At 41.5% G+C, this 16,439-nt stretch overlaps 2 protein-coding genes across 3 annotated transcripts in view; one reads left to right on the top strand and one right to left on the bottom strand.

Moving 5' to 3' along the window:
- Positions 1 to 1,691: 1,691 nt before the first annotated feature.
- Positions 1,692 to 6,905, top strand: LOC116695697 (60S ribosomal protein L5). 2 transcript variants are annotated; one of them, XM_032526109.1, is made up of 8 exons: positions 1,692 to 1,925; positions 2,429 to 2,498; positions 2,571 to 2,686; positions 3,044 to 3,178; positions 3,422 to 3,624; positions 5,163 to 5,340; positions 6,431 to 6,519; positions 6,758 to 6,905. In XM_032526109.1, the coding sequence occupies exons 1-8, from the start codon at positions 1,923 to 1,925 to the stop codon at positions 6,855 to 6,857; spliced, it is 894 nt and encodes a 297-aa protein (XP_032382000.1). In that variant the 5' UTR covers positions 1,692 to 1,922; the 3' UTR covers positions 6,858 to 6,905. The 2 variants fall into 2 exon arrangements, with proteins under 2 accessions (XP_032382000.1, XP_032382001.1); XM_032526110.1 differs by lacking the exons at positions 6,431 to 6,519; positions 6,758 to 6,905 and adding an exon at positions 5,766 to 5,805 and having other exon boundaries at positions 5,163 to 5,384.
- A 529-nt stretch (positions 6,906 to 7,434) lies between these two features.
- LOC116695695 (divergent protein kinase domain 1A) overlaps positions 7,435 to 16,439 on the bottom strand; it is an 11,624-nt gene continuing 2,619 nt past the window's right edge. The window contains exons 2-5 of the mRNA XM_032526108.1: positions 9,926 to 10,060; positions 9,678 to 9,785; positions 9,407 to 9,583; positions 7,435 to 8,554 (exon numbers count right to left, since the gene is read on the bottom strand). Of these exons, the coding sequence (XP_032381999.1) occupies positions 7,742 to 8,554; positions 9,407 to 9,583; positions 9,678 to 9,785; positions 9,926 to 10,060 (1,233 nt within the window). The 3' untranslated portion in view covers positions 7,435 to 7,741. The remainder of the gene's footprint in view (positions 8,555 to 9,406; positions 9,584 to 9,677; positions 9,786 to 9,925; positions 10,061 to 16,439) is intronic.

Genomic DNA, 16,439 nt, shown 5'->3' with positions numbered 1-16,439 from the left:
TATTTAGTGATTAGAAACTACAATAATTGATTTAGGCTATTGAAAACGCTTAAATAAAGGATCAGTTTGAAGTTTGAATAAGGTTATAATTGATTTAGCTATTTGATTGAAAACCCCTGACACATTCTGCCCCCGTTATTTTTAAGCTATAGGCTATGAAAAAGTTAACAAAGCGTGGATTAAAGGTTATAATCATGAAAGGATCATACATAAATGAGTGGAACATGTAGTCTTTTCAATTAAATAGGTTGATGTACGTAAGTAAGAACAAAAAGAGCCAAATATACGAGAACGTGGCTAAAAATGGTAATATGACTAACATGAGAGACCTTGATTAAAATCCCATTTAGACTTTTTCCTGGTTAAAGGAAGATGGAAAAGCGCTGTTGTTCGGGTAAATGGCGAGAAGCCCCTGACTGCAGACCCGCAGACACGTTGAGGGGCGGGGTTAAACGTTTAACCCCGCCCCTCAACGTTTAACCCCTTTAAACTCTCCAGCATTTGACCCTGTCATTTCATCGCAATATCAGAGTGAATTTAGAGTATGCACCCACGCTTCGGACAGCCCTTTTTAGTCAATAAATAATGGAAGTAAGTGTGACTTTTATAGTTGTTTGGTTTTCAAAAACAAATAAAAAAAGCTTGTTATGTCTATTTTAATGTTTCTGCACAAGTTGAGCAGGCTGAGGTTCGGATTGGAAGGCTAACTCCCTTCTTTAACTGCTAGCTCCAAGTAATCTGAAAGTGTGGAAATCATTTCCATTGAAGGACAATGTTCCAGTCGTTGTGTGCATGGACGGTCTCTGAATCGTCTGCAACCAGGAGATGAAGGAGAGCTCAGATCCACAACACCCAGCACATCTTTGTCTCTGTCCCCCTGGCATAGCGCGGTTAGCGCGACCAGTGCAGGGGCTAGCGCCATGACTGCGTGTGGAGATAGCCTGTAGATGTCTTTAGTGTAGATATGTCTTCAGTGTAGATATGTCTTCAGTGAATGAGCCCACAACTCAACCAGTGGTCTCCTTCTAAGCGAGTTTTATTGTGTAAGACCGCCAGAGGATAACAGGTGTGTGAGGCGATCTGTGTGAAGGCGATCTGCCGTTATATGAGATATAGGATTAAAATAATTTTCTTTTGTGTTTACTTATCTGTTTGTTTGCTTTTTTGCTGCTGTAACAAGGAAATTCCCCCGCTGTGGATGAATAAAGTATCTAATCTATTATTGTTGTTGTTATTATGGTGTATATATGTTATAAACTTATTTTCATAATTATTGGTGGTTATTATATATATATATATATGTAAACTATAGTTATTATATGTAACTATATATATATATATATACTATATTATATAATCAATATAATAACTTAGTATGATATATATATATAGTCATAAAACATTTAGTATTAGTCTATGATGTTTGATTTTGATAACATTAAGAAAGTATCGGTGCAATTGATTATGATAAATACATTCAAATATTCTACTTTTTATCATTTAATTTAATATTGAAGTATTTAATGTTTGTGAAATGTGTCAATATTGTATTTCCTAATTAGTAAAACCAAAGATTAAGTTCATTATGTTTAATCGTTGCATTTCGCCACATCCAGTAGGTTTCTAGTCCCAAGTATTAAAGAGTTGGGTAGTGGACGGTTGGAGACTGGGCGGAGTTAAACGTTTGACCCCGCCCCTCAACGTGTCTGCGGGTCTGCAGTCAGGGGTACATGTAAATGGCCGCCCCAGCTCGATAGGGGGCAGAGTGGTAAAACCACTGCAGCATGGCGTCTCTGCGCCTCATCCTGTGATACGGTATTTACAGAGCATGCGCATGAGAATCTTCCTTTTTCCAGTGCAGCGGAGTCAAGCCCCAGTCTTTGGCTCCGGGCTCCTTTATAAGGAGACAAAAAGACTGCAAAATGGTTTGTAATTTGTCCCAATATGTGTCTACAGTCATACTTAAGACATACAATATGTGCTGTGAGGTGTCAGACATTTGAAAACATGCTGCTGATGTATAGATGAAGATAGATTGAGTAATGCTAATGCTTACCCAGGTCTGCTTAAACGTGGCCTAATGGCTACCCTCACAAACTCACTGCTTCCTTTTTTCCTGTAGAGTGCTTTTCTTCATAATTTTCCTTCGTATGTGACCATTGGGTCTCTTCATTTACGTCCCTCAAATTTCCCTTTTATGCACCTTACTATTGGCTCGTTTGCTTATCGTTAACCCTGCCTAGCATTTGTGCTAACTCGTCTCGTTCATTTCCATTGACCTAGCTGGCTACTGTTAGCCGAGTCTAACTGCAACGTTACACGATGACAGTGACAGCCTTTGGGCACAGCAACGTATCAAACTAACGTGAAGTTAGCTTTTCTGACTGTTTTTTACCCTGATGCCAATTCAGTGCATGTCGTCTTGCAGGGTTTTGTTAAAGTGGTGAAGAACAAGGCCTACTTCAAGAGGTACCAGGTCAAATTCAGGAGGAGGAGAGGTGAGACATCTTCTGACAATAACCTTCCCACCTACTGCCTATGTATACATTTTAACTAACTGTTTCTTCTAGAGGGAAAGACCGACTTCTTTGCTCGCAAACGCCTTGTTGTACAAGACAAGAATAAGTACAACACCCCCAAGTACCGGATGATTGTCCGTTTCTCTAACAGGGACATCTGCTGCCAGGTGAGCACACACTGAATTACCTTCTTTTTATTCAGAGGGACAGGGTTAAATTTTACCTGTCAACATCTTTGAACTGACAGGGATGTTTGTGTGGACTGTGGCACTTCCAATGAAACCTCAATAAGGTAACTGTATGAAAGAAAATGTATATGACCTATTCTGACTAACTTAAACAGTCAAAATAAACATTGTCAAATCACAATTAGTTTTTCAATTATTGTTTGGTGTTTTGGTCTATCCTTTGCTTCGTGTTAAAAAGTAACGTCTGTCTTGTGTACAAAATGGTCAAGGCTTTTGCAGTCCATATCAACGTATCAATTTGTAGTAAATTCCTGATTACTTGTGATTGCGTTGCAGATCGCCTATGCCAAGATTGAGGGTGATATGATCGTGTGTGCAGCCTACTCGCACGAGCTGCCAAAATACGGGGTCTCCGTTGGTTTGACGAACTACGCAGCAGCCTACTGCACTGGTCTGCTCCTGGCCCGTAGAGTAAGTACAAACTTGGGTTTTACATACGAGTCATCCGCTTAATATTGACCTCAAATTGCGATTCAGATTAATGGTGATAATTAATAATGGTTAGTAATGGTAGTAATGGTTTAATCCAGGTTTAATTTTTCAAGAGTTCTCAGCTTTAAACGGGGTCATAGTGAAATCAATCTTTTGGAAAGAAAAAACTTGGCTGGTGAACCACATGTTAATCTGGAATCTCTTGCTAATTTCTGTCCTCAGCTTCTGAACAAGTTTGGCCTGGATAAGGTGTATGAAGGTCAGGTGGAGGTGACAGGTGATGAGTTCAACGTGGAGAGCATTGATGGTCAGCCAGGCGCTTTCACCTGCTACTTGGATGCTGGGCTTGCTAGAACCACCACAGGCAACAAGGTGTTCGGTGCCCTTAAGGGGGCTGTGGATGGTGGCCTGTCCATCCCACACAGGTAACCTGTCCCACTCTGTCACAAATGTTGGATTTGATGCTGTGCATTGCAATGTGAGCTATGTAAAAAAAGTAAGGTTTTGTTCCTAAATGACTTTTGGTCCTTGTATCAGCCAGACTGGTGAAAGCCCTAACATTTCTAGAGCTTTACTGTATTCAAGTCTGTAAATCATAGATGCAGTGTTTACGTCTTAAGTGAAAGAAACGGTCATTCCTGTTTCTTGGTACTTTCTTTGAGAATTTTAAAATATATATTTTGGCCGTCCACGTTAAGGAAAAAGGTGTTAGTTTATGACGGCTGCATTACATTTATGACACTTGAATAAAACAGAGCCATTGTTACAGGAGTTAAAGCATGCCTATATAAGAGGCAGTAGAAAGGAGAGGGGGTGGGAAAAGCACTGATTGAGGTACTTGTTTAGGTGTTGAGTTCACATGTCAACTGTTTCTTCTAAATCAGTTGCCATCTTTTTTGATATGCAATGTTCATCTATGATTTGTTTTTCAGCAGGGGGTGGAAAGTTATAACATTGGATTAGGGTTGCAAATTAACTGCAAACAAGTTGCTTTTTCGGCGAAAATTGGTGAAAGTATCTAAAAATGGCTTTCAAGAAACTACATTAAAGGCTATTAGCTTATACCCCATTCAGACAGGCAATGGGGTCGAAGCCTCAGCATCGTAGGAACCATTGACCTCTCCTTCGGTCTGGAGCGTGATGGCATGACGTGGTTGACACTGGTTACAAAGACTTTAGCAAGTTTGTCAAATGAGTCACTTGCCGTTCTGTGAATATGTCTGATTTTCGTCAGCTCTTGCAGAAGTCCCAGAATCTCATGGTCTCTCGTCTCCAGTTAGACATTTTCGTTGCCGTCTTTATGACATCTTCTTTACCCACGTTGTTTGTTTACTTCCGGTGGCAGCAGCTGCCTGATGGCCCATCATCAACACACCTACTCGTTTGCTGTGAGTTCTCTTCATGACAGGCTGGGGTCAGACAGGGAGCTGAACATTTAGGGAGCAGCAGCCCAGGCTCACAACTGAATGCCGATAGTTTAGTTAGAAAGATGAATATAGCTGGAGCTCCCTGTTTCCGCCTAGCATTAAAAGGCAATCTGTACCTGAGATACAGTATGGAGTGCAGTGGATCTGCCTGGCCTCATGTGGAGGTGGTCTGGCTTGTTTGGATATTAAAGTTGATTGTCTACATGTAAATGCAGTTTGTACAGTTTGCTTTCATTCGTGAGTAAGAACGTTCAAAGGGCGCGCTTGAATCCAATGAGTGAGCTGTAATAATACAGGTGTGGATGGGCCCATATGGAAATTTATGTAAAGATGTTTTGATTATTTACAAGTAAATGATGAATTGTACATGCCATAATCCAGTGCTGCTTTCATGGTCCCTTGGAATTATGCCTTGACAAAGTGTCTGGCTGTTCTGCTAGGACATTTTGACTTGTCATGTAGGCCAAAACATTTCACTAAACCTGCTGGGAATCAACTTTTTGTATGCTTTTTTTTTTTTTTTTTTTCACCCACAGCACCAAGCGCTTCCCTGGGTATGATACAGAGAGCAAGGAGTTCAACGCTGAGGTTCACCGCAAGCACATCATGGGCATCAATGTGTCAGAATACATGAGCTACTTGATGGAGGAGGATGAGGACGCTTACAAAAAGCAATTCTCCCGCTTCATCAAGAATGGAATCGCCCCTGATTCGGCAAGTTCTCTTTGTGCATTGTTAAATTGGCTATCAAAACAGAATAACACCGTACAAAAACTGTCAGGCGGTAGCTCTACATTCTTGAGTCCTACAAAATTTGAGGTTTTGAGTAGGCCTCCACCATTCAGGGGAAAAATATGAATCACGATTGTTTTTTTATAATTTTTTGCTTAGAATTGATTCTCTGCCAGTTTTTTTTTTTTTTTTTTTTAATTTCTTTAACCTTAACAAAACAAATTGGCAGTACCAAACATAGATTTATTTGAAAAAAAACATTCTGGGTGAGGTTTGGGTGAGTGCATTTTTTTGGGGTTGAGATGATCTAGAACTAGTTAGAACTGCACAACCAATATGGAAACATGGTGATTTCCAGCAGACAAAGGGGGAGGTGTGAATGCCTAAACCAAAGAGGGATTATAACCTAACTGCAGGGAAGTCATTGCTTAGAGGTGCATTAATGCCTACCTGTGGACTGGAGTTGCTACACTATTATAGGGAGAACGGGTGGATGCAAAAAATGTCCTCAGATTTTAACAAAATACAAATGGGGAGAGAGGCAACTGTCACTGAACCATGCAAGAAGAGTGCTTTGACCCTTTTCTTTTGAACTTTTGTTACCTTCCAAAGAGCGCTTTCATGATTTTGTAGGAACTTCTTAGTGCTCCAGGCTTCTTTTAAATTTAAAAATACCTAGACTGTTAAGACATCTCCATCCCAAAAGCAGAAAAACAATCACTGTCCCATTTATTACGACATAAAAGGAAAAACATTTGCACTATAAACTTATCCAATCAGATGGAATTTTGATTGGCTGTGACCAGGGTGGGAAATTAACATTGTTTGCCCACCAACCACAGTGGCTCTGTGGGAATCACCATACAATATTATAGTGATTTTCTAAACCTATTTCGATGTTCTGCCATATGTTGCAATTTACCTTTTTTTTCTTCTTTTTTTTCTTTCTTTTTTTTTTTTCTTCTCCAAACTACAAATTAAGTCTTGAAAGGTCATGAAACTAAAGTTTTAGCCAGAAACTGATGTGATATAAACTTTTGAACACAAGTTTGACCGATCCTCTTTCTTTTAGATCGAGGAGATGTACAAAAAGGCTCATGCTTCCATTCGTGAGAACCCTGTCCATGAAAAGAAGCCTCCCAAAGAAGTCAAGAAGAAGAGGTGAGAGATGCTGATGTTTTAAAATAATTTTTAGATTTATTATAAGGTCTCAAACAATTTAGCTGGAGTTAAATATTCATTTAAGAGTGTGGGTTGTATCCACGCAGTCTGTGAGCGCTGACTGTTCAGACGAATATGGCAACTCAAGTAACAATTTGAAATGCATGTTAAGCCTATTGAGATGTATGGAAGGTACAAAAAGACTGAAAATATTAATGGAGCTTGTTTTGTGACCTAGGTGGAACCGTGCCAAGCTCTCTCTGGCCCAGAGGAAAGACCGTGTCGCCCAGAAGAAGGCCAGCTTCCTCCGGGCTCAGGAACAGGAGGATGCCGATTGAGGTGCTGCTCACTGTGGAAATTTGTTCTAATAAATCTATTGAAAAAGATTAATTTTCTTGAGTACTTATTCATATATTGTACTTAATGTTTCCTTTAGCATTGTTGGGGCCTCTTGATCACCTTAATTTGTTTGCCTTAGGATTTTTATAGGGTAGTTTTGTGTAATTAAACCTCAATAGTTAAAATGGTTAATAGGCTGATTTGATTATCATAAAAAATAATTTGTGCAATGAAAACATTTCTGCAAACAAACATCCCTTCTGAACAAACGTCATGTGTCAGAGGAAGTTGAATCCGAGCATTGAGTTGAATCAAAGTTGAAGGGTAATGGTGGTATTTTTCTACCTGGACTCGATTTATCCCATGCTTTGGTGACCAATATAACCAAAGAATTAAATGATCTAGTATAGAGCGAGGAAGCTGGGCGTCTGACATTATGGAAATGACCCCTACAGAGACACCTTTTCTGTTAAAGAGAAATATCTTAGTTTAACAAATTGCCAGTGCCAAACTGCAGACCCTATTTTAAATACTTTAATGTGTTAGGGTTATGTAAATGCATAAATTAGGGGCTTGTTTCAAGCAAACCAGGGTGGTGACTGTTGGATCATGGACAGACTAACCAACATGGCTTTTGGTTTCTGTCCCTTTTTTTTTGAAGTGTTTTAATAAAACAATGAATGGTTTGGTTGATTTTTTTTTTGAAGCAGTTTCATGTTACTCTAACATAAAGGTAAAAATCTGTTGGGATCCTTTTGAATTCCTTTTGTCTTCCAGATAAATATACATTTAAGATGAAGATAAGGGGAATCATATGCTTGTTTCCACAGTTAAGACTATTTTTAAAAAAGTAATCTTTGTGCTTCCAAAAGCTTATCATTTATTAGGAGTCTTTTGTGTGAGAGATTTTCTTCCATAGCAAAGTCTTGAGATTGTTTAGAATAAGTGAGTGCTCAATTTCCATCTGTTCCACCGAACCTTTTAGTGCAATGCAAGCGTACAGCTGCTTCTCCAGCTCCTCCCTGATATCAGATGGGGCACCTCTCAGAATGTAGTCCTTGAGTGCCTCACAACTTTTTGCTAAGTTTGGCCTGGTGACTTCGGGTGTGCAACGGTGCTTGGTGAGGTCACAGGAAGTAAGGCAGTCTGCACCTAAAAGACAATCCTCGTCCACATCGCAGCGTTTCTGCCTCATGTTTTCTTGGAAAATGGCTTCAGGAACAATGTATCGTGCATCCATCACTTTCAGGTCATGCCGATCATTGTAGCCAAAGCTGGTGGCACTCACGTCGCACATGAGGAAGCTGCCAAAAGTGCCATGGAAAACATCCTCAACCAGTTCCAGCAGTCCAATGGAGATCTTGGCCTTGTGTGGCCAGGAGGGCGTGAACCATTGGTCCATGCTGCGGCGCAGACCAGCAGGAATCCACACCTCGATGACCCAGGGTAGATTGATCCCGTACAGTGGAGAATATGGCACCTTCTCCATCACGTACAGGTCTCCACAGAAGCCCAGTAACTTGGGTGTGTGCTCTCTGTCTTGCAGGACTAATGCTAACAGGAATTCATTGAGCTGCAGCAGTGCCCAGGTGGAGCGAGCCTCAGGCAGTGAGATATGACCATCTTTATTGGCATCTGTTATAGACAATACTTGAGTTGCCAGGTCAGCAAGGTTGGGCTGATCCCCCACTTTAGCCTGTAAATAAACATTTTAGGACAAAACTTTAATTTAGTCTCAATTTTGGACTTTGTTTGATCTAGTGCTTAAAGAGCATCAACCTGGACCTATTTTCCTGTGTTTGTGTCTAAGTGACTGATGGGAACAACAATCTTTGACATTGGTCCAGTATAGAGTAAGACCGCTGCAGTCGACAGCAACGAAACAAGGTATAACCTTGTAAACATTGTAAAAGGCCTATATCTGTAGGGATCCTTTCCATAAGGTTGTCAGACACTAAGAACAGTAATCTGAACATGTCAGTGGCCTAAACAAAACTTTTAGTGGACAAAATTGAGGATGCACATTCCCCATATATAATAACATTGCAGCCCTGTTTGCAGCTGCCTGTTAAATAGTTCTCCCCAAATACTGATACTAATTTCAAAGATTCTTGTTCATATAAGTCACTTATACACTAGTCTTGCATTGCCAGACCTTCTACACAGCACTGTGCAGGAGGGTCTGGCTAGTCCACACAGTATTCTGGGATGGTAGATAAACATTCTCTTGTTTATTGGCATTTCTTTAGACCAATCACATTCGTCAATTTTTGCCTTTGCAAAATAGCTTGGAGAAGGAACTTGTTTTGGTGGAAGGTATACGTTCAAAGGTTGTTTTAGTTGTGCAACAGAAAACTCAGATTGGACAGATAGTCTAGCTAGCTGTTTGGATTTACCCTGCAGAGATCTGAGGAGAAGTTGAGAATTTCCGGCGGCACCTGAACAATCCTAGAATTGAAACGTTGTCCATAAACTACTGAGACACCAATACATGGGAAAATAGTGTTCAAGTTAAATAAAAAAAAAACTTTAATGAGGGCTTTCTGACCTTTAGGTGGTTGAGAATCATCTCTCTAAACCTTTCCACTGAGGTCCCCTTGGTGGGCTTGTTGAAGGCCACAGTCTCCTTCCTGGGCTCCATCTCGCTTCCCAAATCATAATGAGGAGCCTCCTCCATCTGGCACTTAATGACTCCCTCCAGGTCTCCCCAGCTTCCAGAATACACCTAAAATCACCAGGGTAGGCCTGAGGTGCAGCTGGGTTAACAACAACCATACTGGAGAGCAGTGTTTGATGAAAAAAAATAGAAGATGTCTGACCTGGCTGTTCGGCTTGGCAGTGAAGCACTTCCCCAGGTAAAGCGTGTCTTTCTTACATAGGCTGCTGCAGGCCGAGCCATCAATGACTCCTTTCCTGTATTTGTCACACTGAAAAATACAATGGAAATATTGGTATGGTGTACAAAGGGAACTGGAAAAAGAATATTCTCAGGAGTAGAGAATGTAGAGCATCTATAGACAAGGCCTGGATGGGTCTAGAAATATGATATGAGAAGTACAATACTTACGATTGAATTTTTGCAGTCTTGCCCACGACACAGCTCTGTGTAGGACGAGTACTCAACGTAAACTATCCAGCTCCCCACAAACACTGCCAGCCAGGAAAAGAAGAAGTACTTCATGTGTAGGTAGGAAAATTTGGCCTGTTGAAAACATATTTCAAAGATTATTTAATATTAACACAATTAAAAATCGAAGCTTGAAAAGTATACATGAAAAAAAAAATCTAGATTTCATGAGCTCATCTATTAAGGTTCAGTGGTATATCAGTGTTCTAAATGGAAAACTACGTCTGATTTTTACTCATTAAATCATATGCAGTGTATGTTTCAGTGCATTTAACTGGCCGCTGGGATTTCGGGCCAGCCTGACAAAATGGATTTTTTAGATGCCAAACAGCATAATAGAGATTAATGAGAGGATGGAGTAAAGGTTGTTCCTTCTTTCATGTGAACAGCACACAACGTGCTCTTACCATGAAAACAAATTGTAGCAAAGCAGTGCCCTTTGCATTAACCGGAATATTCATAGAAGCAATGTTAAGTCTGGGGATGTGCACAATACAGAACGAGGAAATAACCAATTACCAAATTTGGTGTACAAATTTGTCCTATTTGGTGTCCTATTGGCTGATATCACAATAACAATGTAACATCAAAGGACATCATGACTAGAAACATTACAAATTGGCTTGGTTTGTGAACGGCCCAGGACAGAAGGGCTCTGCAGTTGGTGGTTGAAACTGTTCAGAACATCACTGGTGTTCTACAACTTGCATTTGGTTGTGCAACCTTGTGTTGTAGAATGACAACATACTGTATGTGCTCAGTAGGATTGTGCGTCAAGAAACAGTTCCAACTTAAAATCATATCCAAAATAATGATTTCAATGGAATAGTTTGGAAAATTTGGTTTCATGTTTTGGTTTCCCTAGTAGCAATCACTGTACTTACAGGCGCTTGTTGTGTTGTAGCTGGATAGAAGTGTGGCAGTGCTCTAAAGTGTGGCTTAATTTAATGTCGAAAAGGCCCGGCAAAACTGTAAATCACCATTGAATCAAAATAACATTTTCCTCTTATCCTCCTCTATGTAAAATAAACATGTTACCCGTTTCAACTTTACCCCTCAAAGAATCATAATCAACAATCAATAAGAACCGGAATTGAAAGGAAGAATCAGAATTGTTAAACTCAAAACAATGTCCGGCCCTAATGCGCAGTATGTGGTCTGTCAACCTTAAAAAAGTATCAACATTTTTAGAGATTACAAAAGTCAATGTAAAAATCTTTTAATTCATGTTACAATAAAGTCATTTGGCCTATGTGTAAGGGAATAGGCCAGTTAGTGGAATACAAATGAGTTCCAGACTGAGTTGTGTCAAAGAGTACATCATTAATGTAAGTGCTTCTAAATAGGTGCTTAGTAATTACCAGCAAATGCTGTTGGAACATTTGGAACAGTGGAACATTTAGAGCAACTCCAGACTCATTATCTTATCTTTTGATTTTCCTTCTAATTCCCCAGCTGATAAATACAGTCAGCTTACATCAATAATGGCATTCATTAGTAAAGAATTACAGAAATATTAGAAGTCCTACTATTAATGATTCTTGCATTAGTGCTTGACATTGATGAACTCCCCATGCTTCTACACTTTGCCGCTGTTCAGTTCCAATTTCCTTTATTTCTTTAGGTCTCTCCATCTTCCTCCCCCTTCTGCTTTTTCTTTCTGTGCTCCATCTTCTGGGATCTTTCTGACCCAGCTTTACAGTTTAACACAGAATAGATTTAATCAAAGAGCTTTGCTCTTTTCCTATACACTCAACCTGATAAAAAAAAGCAAACTTAGAAACACTAGATGTGAGGTTATTTTCAGTATTGACAGAGATTACATTTGTATCTGTCTCTAAATGGATCTTCAATCCATTTTCTGCTTTTGACACCACAGATAATACAGAAATCAAGCTTTCAGACAGCTTCCATATGTCACTCTGTAATCCAATTTCTCTCCATGCAGTGGTCGTTAATCTCATGTTAGGCTATATTATCCTCTTGTTTTGAGGGAAAAGCACATAAGTATATATTTTTTCAAACAGTGAGAACATCAAGAGAATTCTTTATTATTTGCTTTTCTATTTCTGAGAATTTAACAACCTTATGAGTTAACACTCTGTAGTTACACAGATTCGCACAAAACATTGTATTTGAAGGCTAATTCTGGTAATTCTAATGTATTCTATGTAAGTATCTTCAAACCGGCATCAATCAAATTTGTGGCCACTTGGGGGCGGCACCTCATGCTGGGAACACAAAATTGACGCACAGCATTATCACCATATAAAGTTGGTTAATGTGTTAGCAAACAGCAGTAGCGGTTTTTGGCACAGGCGAAGCAGGCATCCGCCCAGGGCAGCATTTTTTATGACACATTGGGGCGGTATGTCCACTTAAAAAAAAAGAAATCCATGGAGCGCTTTTCTATTATCTGTGTGGGGAATTGGCAAATTCGGCACCCCCTGCAGCTGCAGGCGCCCCTGCTTGCTGAAGCGTCCGTACACGCCGCAGCTGACCTGTTGTGTGCAGGGGCTGTGCACAGAGAGGAGCATCTCGCTGCAGCGAGACGGAAAAGGGGTGTGGGGGACAGTTGTCTCCCAAATGGAACAGTCTGGACAAGGGGGGATACGTGGGACCATGAGCCTCCTTGAGCTTATCACTTTTAAGCATGATAAGGATCTATCGGAGATCCACCCTAACTTTTGGACTGCTTGAAGAGGGTCTCGCCCGGGGTATGATTCAATGTAGAACCGCCACTGGCAAACTATATCCAATAAACACATCTAGCAAATATGGATCCACATTTAGAGTTGTGTTACTTTTTAAAACCTAACCAAATTGTTTTGTTGCCTAAACCTAACCAAATAGTTCAAACATACTTTTTTGAACCCAAACCACAACCCTTTCTAAACCTAATCCATCAGTCTTGTAAAATGTAATCAATTTCAGACATTAGTGTGAAATGTTGTCACATTAGAATGGCTCAAAATGTGGCTCACACAGACCTAGACCTTTGACAACCAAAATCTAATCAGTTCATCCTGGAGTCTAGGTGGAGGTTTGAACCAAATTTGAAGAAATGTTTTGATCATCAAAACAAAGAACAGAGAAGCATGGATTACAACACTCACAGAGGGAATATCACTTCATCCTCTGCTCAGGACACCACTACTTCATTATCCATCCATCCATCTCCATCCGCTTAGCTGGTATTGGGTCGCAGGGATAGCAGCTCCAGCAGCTCCAGCAGCTCCAGCAGGGGACCCCAAACTTCCCTTTCCCAAGCTACATAAACCAGCTCCGACTGGGGGATCCTGAGGTGTTCCCGGGCCAGGTTGGAGATATAATCCCTCCACCCAGGTCTGGGTCTTCCCCGAGGCCTCCTCCCAGCTGGACGTGCCTGGAACACCTCCCTAGGGAGGCGCCCAGGAGGCATCCTTACCCGATGCCCGAACCACCTCAACTGGCTCCTTTTGATACGAAGGAGCAGCGGCTCTACTCCAAGCTCCTCACAGATGACTGAGCTTCTCACCCAATCTCTAAGGGAGACGCCAGCCCCCCTCCTGAGGAAACCCATTTTGGCCGCTTGTAACCCGGATCTCATTCTTTCCGTCATGAGCCATCCTTCATGACCATAGGTGAGGGTAGGAACCAAAACTGACCGGTAGATTGAAAGCTTTGCCTTCAGGCTCAGCGCTCTTTTTGTCACAACGGTGCGATAAATTGAATGTAATACCGCCCCCGCTGCGCCGATTCTCCAATAAATTTCCCGCTACATTGTCCCCTCACTTGCGAACAAGACCCCAAGGTATTTAAACTTCTTCACGTGGGGTAAGGACTCATTCCCTACCTGAAGAAGGCACTCCATCGGTTTCCTGCTGAGAACCATGACCTCAGATTTAGAGGTGCTGCTCCTCATCCCAGCCGCTTCACACTCGGCTGTGAACCGATCCAGTGAGTGGTGGAGGTCACAGGCCAATGATGCCATCAGGACCACATCATCTGCAAAAAGCAGCAATGAGATCCCCAGCCCACAGAACTGCAACCCCTCCCCACTCCGACTATGCGCATTGTTCCTCTTCAACCCGAGGTTCGACTATCAGCCGAACCCTCCTTTCCAGCACCTTGGACTAGACTTTACCAGGGAGGCTGAGAAGTGTGATACCCCTGTAATTGGCACACACCCTGTGGTCCCCCTTTTTGAAGAGGGGTACCACCACCCCGGTCCGCCACTCCTTGGGCACCGTCCCAGACCTCCACGCAATGTTGACGAGGCGTGTCAACCAAGACGGCCCCACACACCCAGAGCCTTCAGCATTTCTGGATGGATCCCATCAATCCCTGGGGCTTTGCCGCTGTGGAGTTGTTTACCTACCTCAGTGACTTCTGCCAGAGAAATTGACGACAATCCCCCATCATCCTCCAGCTCTGCCTCTACCACAGAGGGTGTGTTAGCTGGATTTAGGAGTTCCTCAAAGTGCTCTTTCCACTGCCCTATTACCACCTCAGTTTAACTACTACTCCATTATATCTTTACATATATATTTCTGACTGGTGATTTAGCTGTATGTTAAATAAGTCTAATTGACCAACATGACATTATGACTTTGCGTAAACATTCACGCTGACTTTCTTAAACCAAATGGTGTGTTATCTGTACGCATTTAGTACTGCACTTTGTCACTCATCCTGTTTATCTGTATGCACACGTGGATAGCATTTATCCACGTGTATGTCTACGATGCATACAGTGGATATAGACATACACACCACTCGCTGTCTTATGATCACTTGGCGTATTATTGCGAGAAGAAAGTAACAGTTGACTTTAGGAAATGTGACACGCGGGACACGATCCACAGTCTCCTGGGTGAAAGTCCTGGGTTTTATCCATCCATCATCCCTGCCAACCTCCCTACGCGGATTTTTGCCCTTTCATACTACTCGCTACGGAGTATATTCACACGCCATTGCAAGGTAATGTAACGTTGATAAACATGCTAAAAGGTGAGTGTGCGTCTTGATAACACGCCAATAAGGGCATACAAATTGGCGTATTATACATACAGTACATGTTTTACGCCATTTAATGAGAGCTGTCTGAATTGACAGACATCTATATAATGTGCATGCATATCACCTTAAACACCCTGCAGAAATAGTAAATGATCCAATTATCAATGACAAGCTATTTAACTCATGCTACATAAATATGATTTCCGCGGCTTTATTTATTTATTGGTTCACTTACAAATTTGACCGTGCAGGCACACAGCAAATGTATTTGCAGTGACCACACAAGCGCTGCCAGTACCTCAGATAGATTTTTCCGTAGGTGAAATGCATCAACAACAAACGCATTACGGAAATAACACTCTACGGGGAAACAAATGTATGGCTGGCCTTTTTCTAATCGATAGTTTATGGCTTTCCTTTCAACTCTGGCCGATGCATTTCTATCTTTGGAATTATGTATTGACCCTTTTTGAAGGGAGAGAGTTACAAACATAGCTAATGAGGTAATATTGACTGTGGCTGCGGTGACAACTATTAATTAGGGACTGACTGGGAACTGTGGCCAGTGATGTACTGGGATCAAAAAACGGCCATGGCATTTGCTACACACCAGCCCTCTGTTTGTTAATAACCTAGCCTGAAAATTAGTAACTCTGCCTTCTGGGTGAATCTTTCCACGCACTTTGCCGCAGTACAATCTTGCATATGCTGTATGTGGCTGCATGCATAAATTAACTTTTCAAAATTAACCAAAGACAAATGGACCTATGGACCCATGGACCCATATGGGCCCATATGTCAGGCAAGTGTGCAAATTCTAGATGGCTAGTCCGTCACTGACTGTGGCCATGTGCTGAGGTGGGTGGAAAGAAACGGTTTGTCGTGATCTGGTTGAACTCCTTCCTTTACACCCACCTACATCCCAATCAGGGAGCCTGTGTGTATTTGAAGTTCTGTTATGTACAAAGAATCAAGTACTGTACAGTTACAAAGTGCTACCTGATGTTGAACTACTGAGGCAGAGAGGAGATAAAAGCAGTTCAAGAGCAGCACGTTACTGTTCTGACACTTGATTTTTGAAGCCTGCACACCATTCATCCATTATGTATGATTATAAAGCTATCCCTCAGAGGTTGCCGGTTAATGGGCTGCTGTGCAGAGCCGAGAAAGACATGAAAACACAGAAACAAAAGATGGATGGGACTGTAGGAGTGAATAACAGCATATTCATGAAGAGTTTGCTTGATATCACTGACAAATATAAAAAACATCCATACCCCATGTGCAAAAGAAAAGGGCAGATAGTAATGCGCCAGTGACAGTCCAGCATGCCTTGCAACTTGTCACAGATTCTCTGAAGGAAAACTGAATGTCTGCACAGACACTAGAAAGATCTGACTCATCACAGGCCAGACAGCAGGCAACCCCCTGCTACACACACACACACACACAC

Source organism: Etheostoma spectabile, chromosome 9 (assembly GCF_008692095.1).
Source record: "Etheostoma spectabile isolate EspeVRDwgs_2016 chromosome 9, UIUC_Espe_1.0, whole genome shotgun sequence".
NCBI classification, from domain to species: domain Eukaryota; kingdom Metazoa; phylum Chordata; class Actinopteri; order Perciformes; family Percidae; genus Etheostoma; species Etheostoma spectabile.
This window is presented reverse-complemented; position numbering and strand designations above follow the sequence as displayed.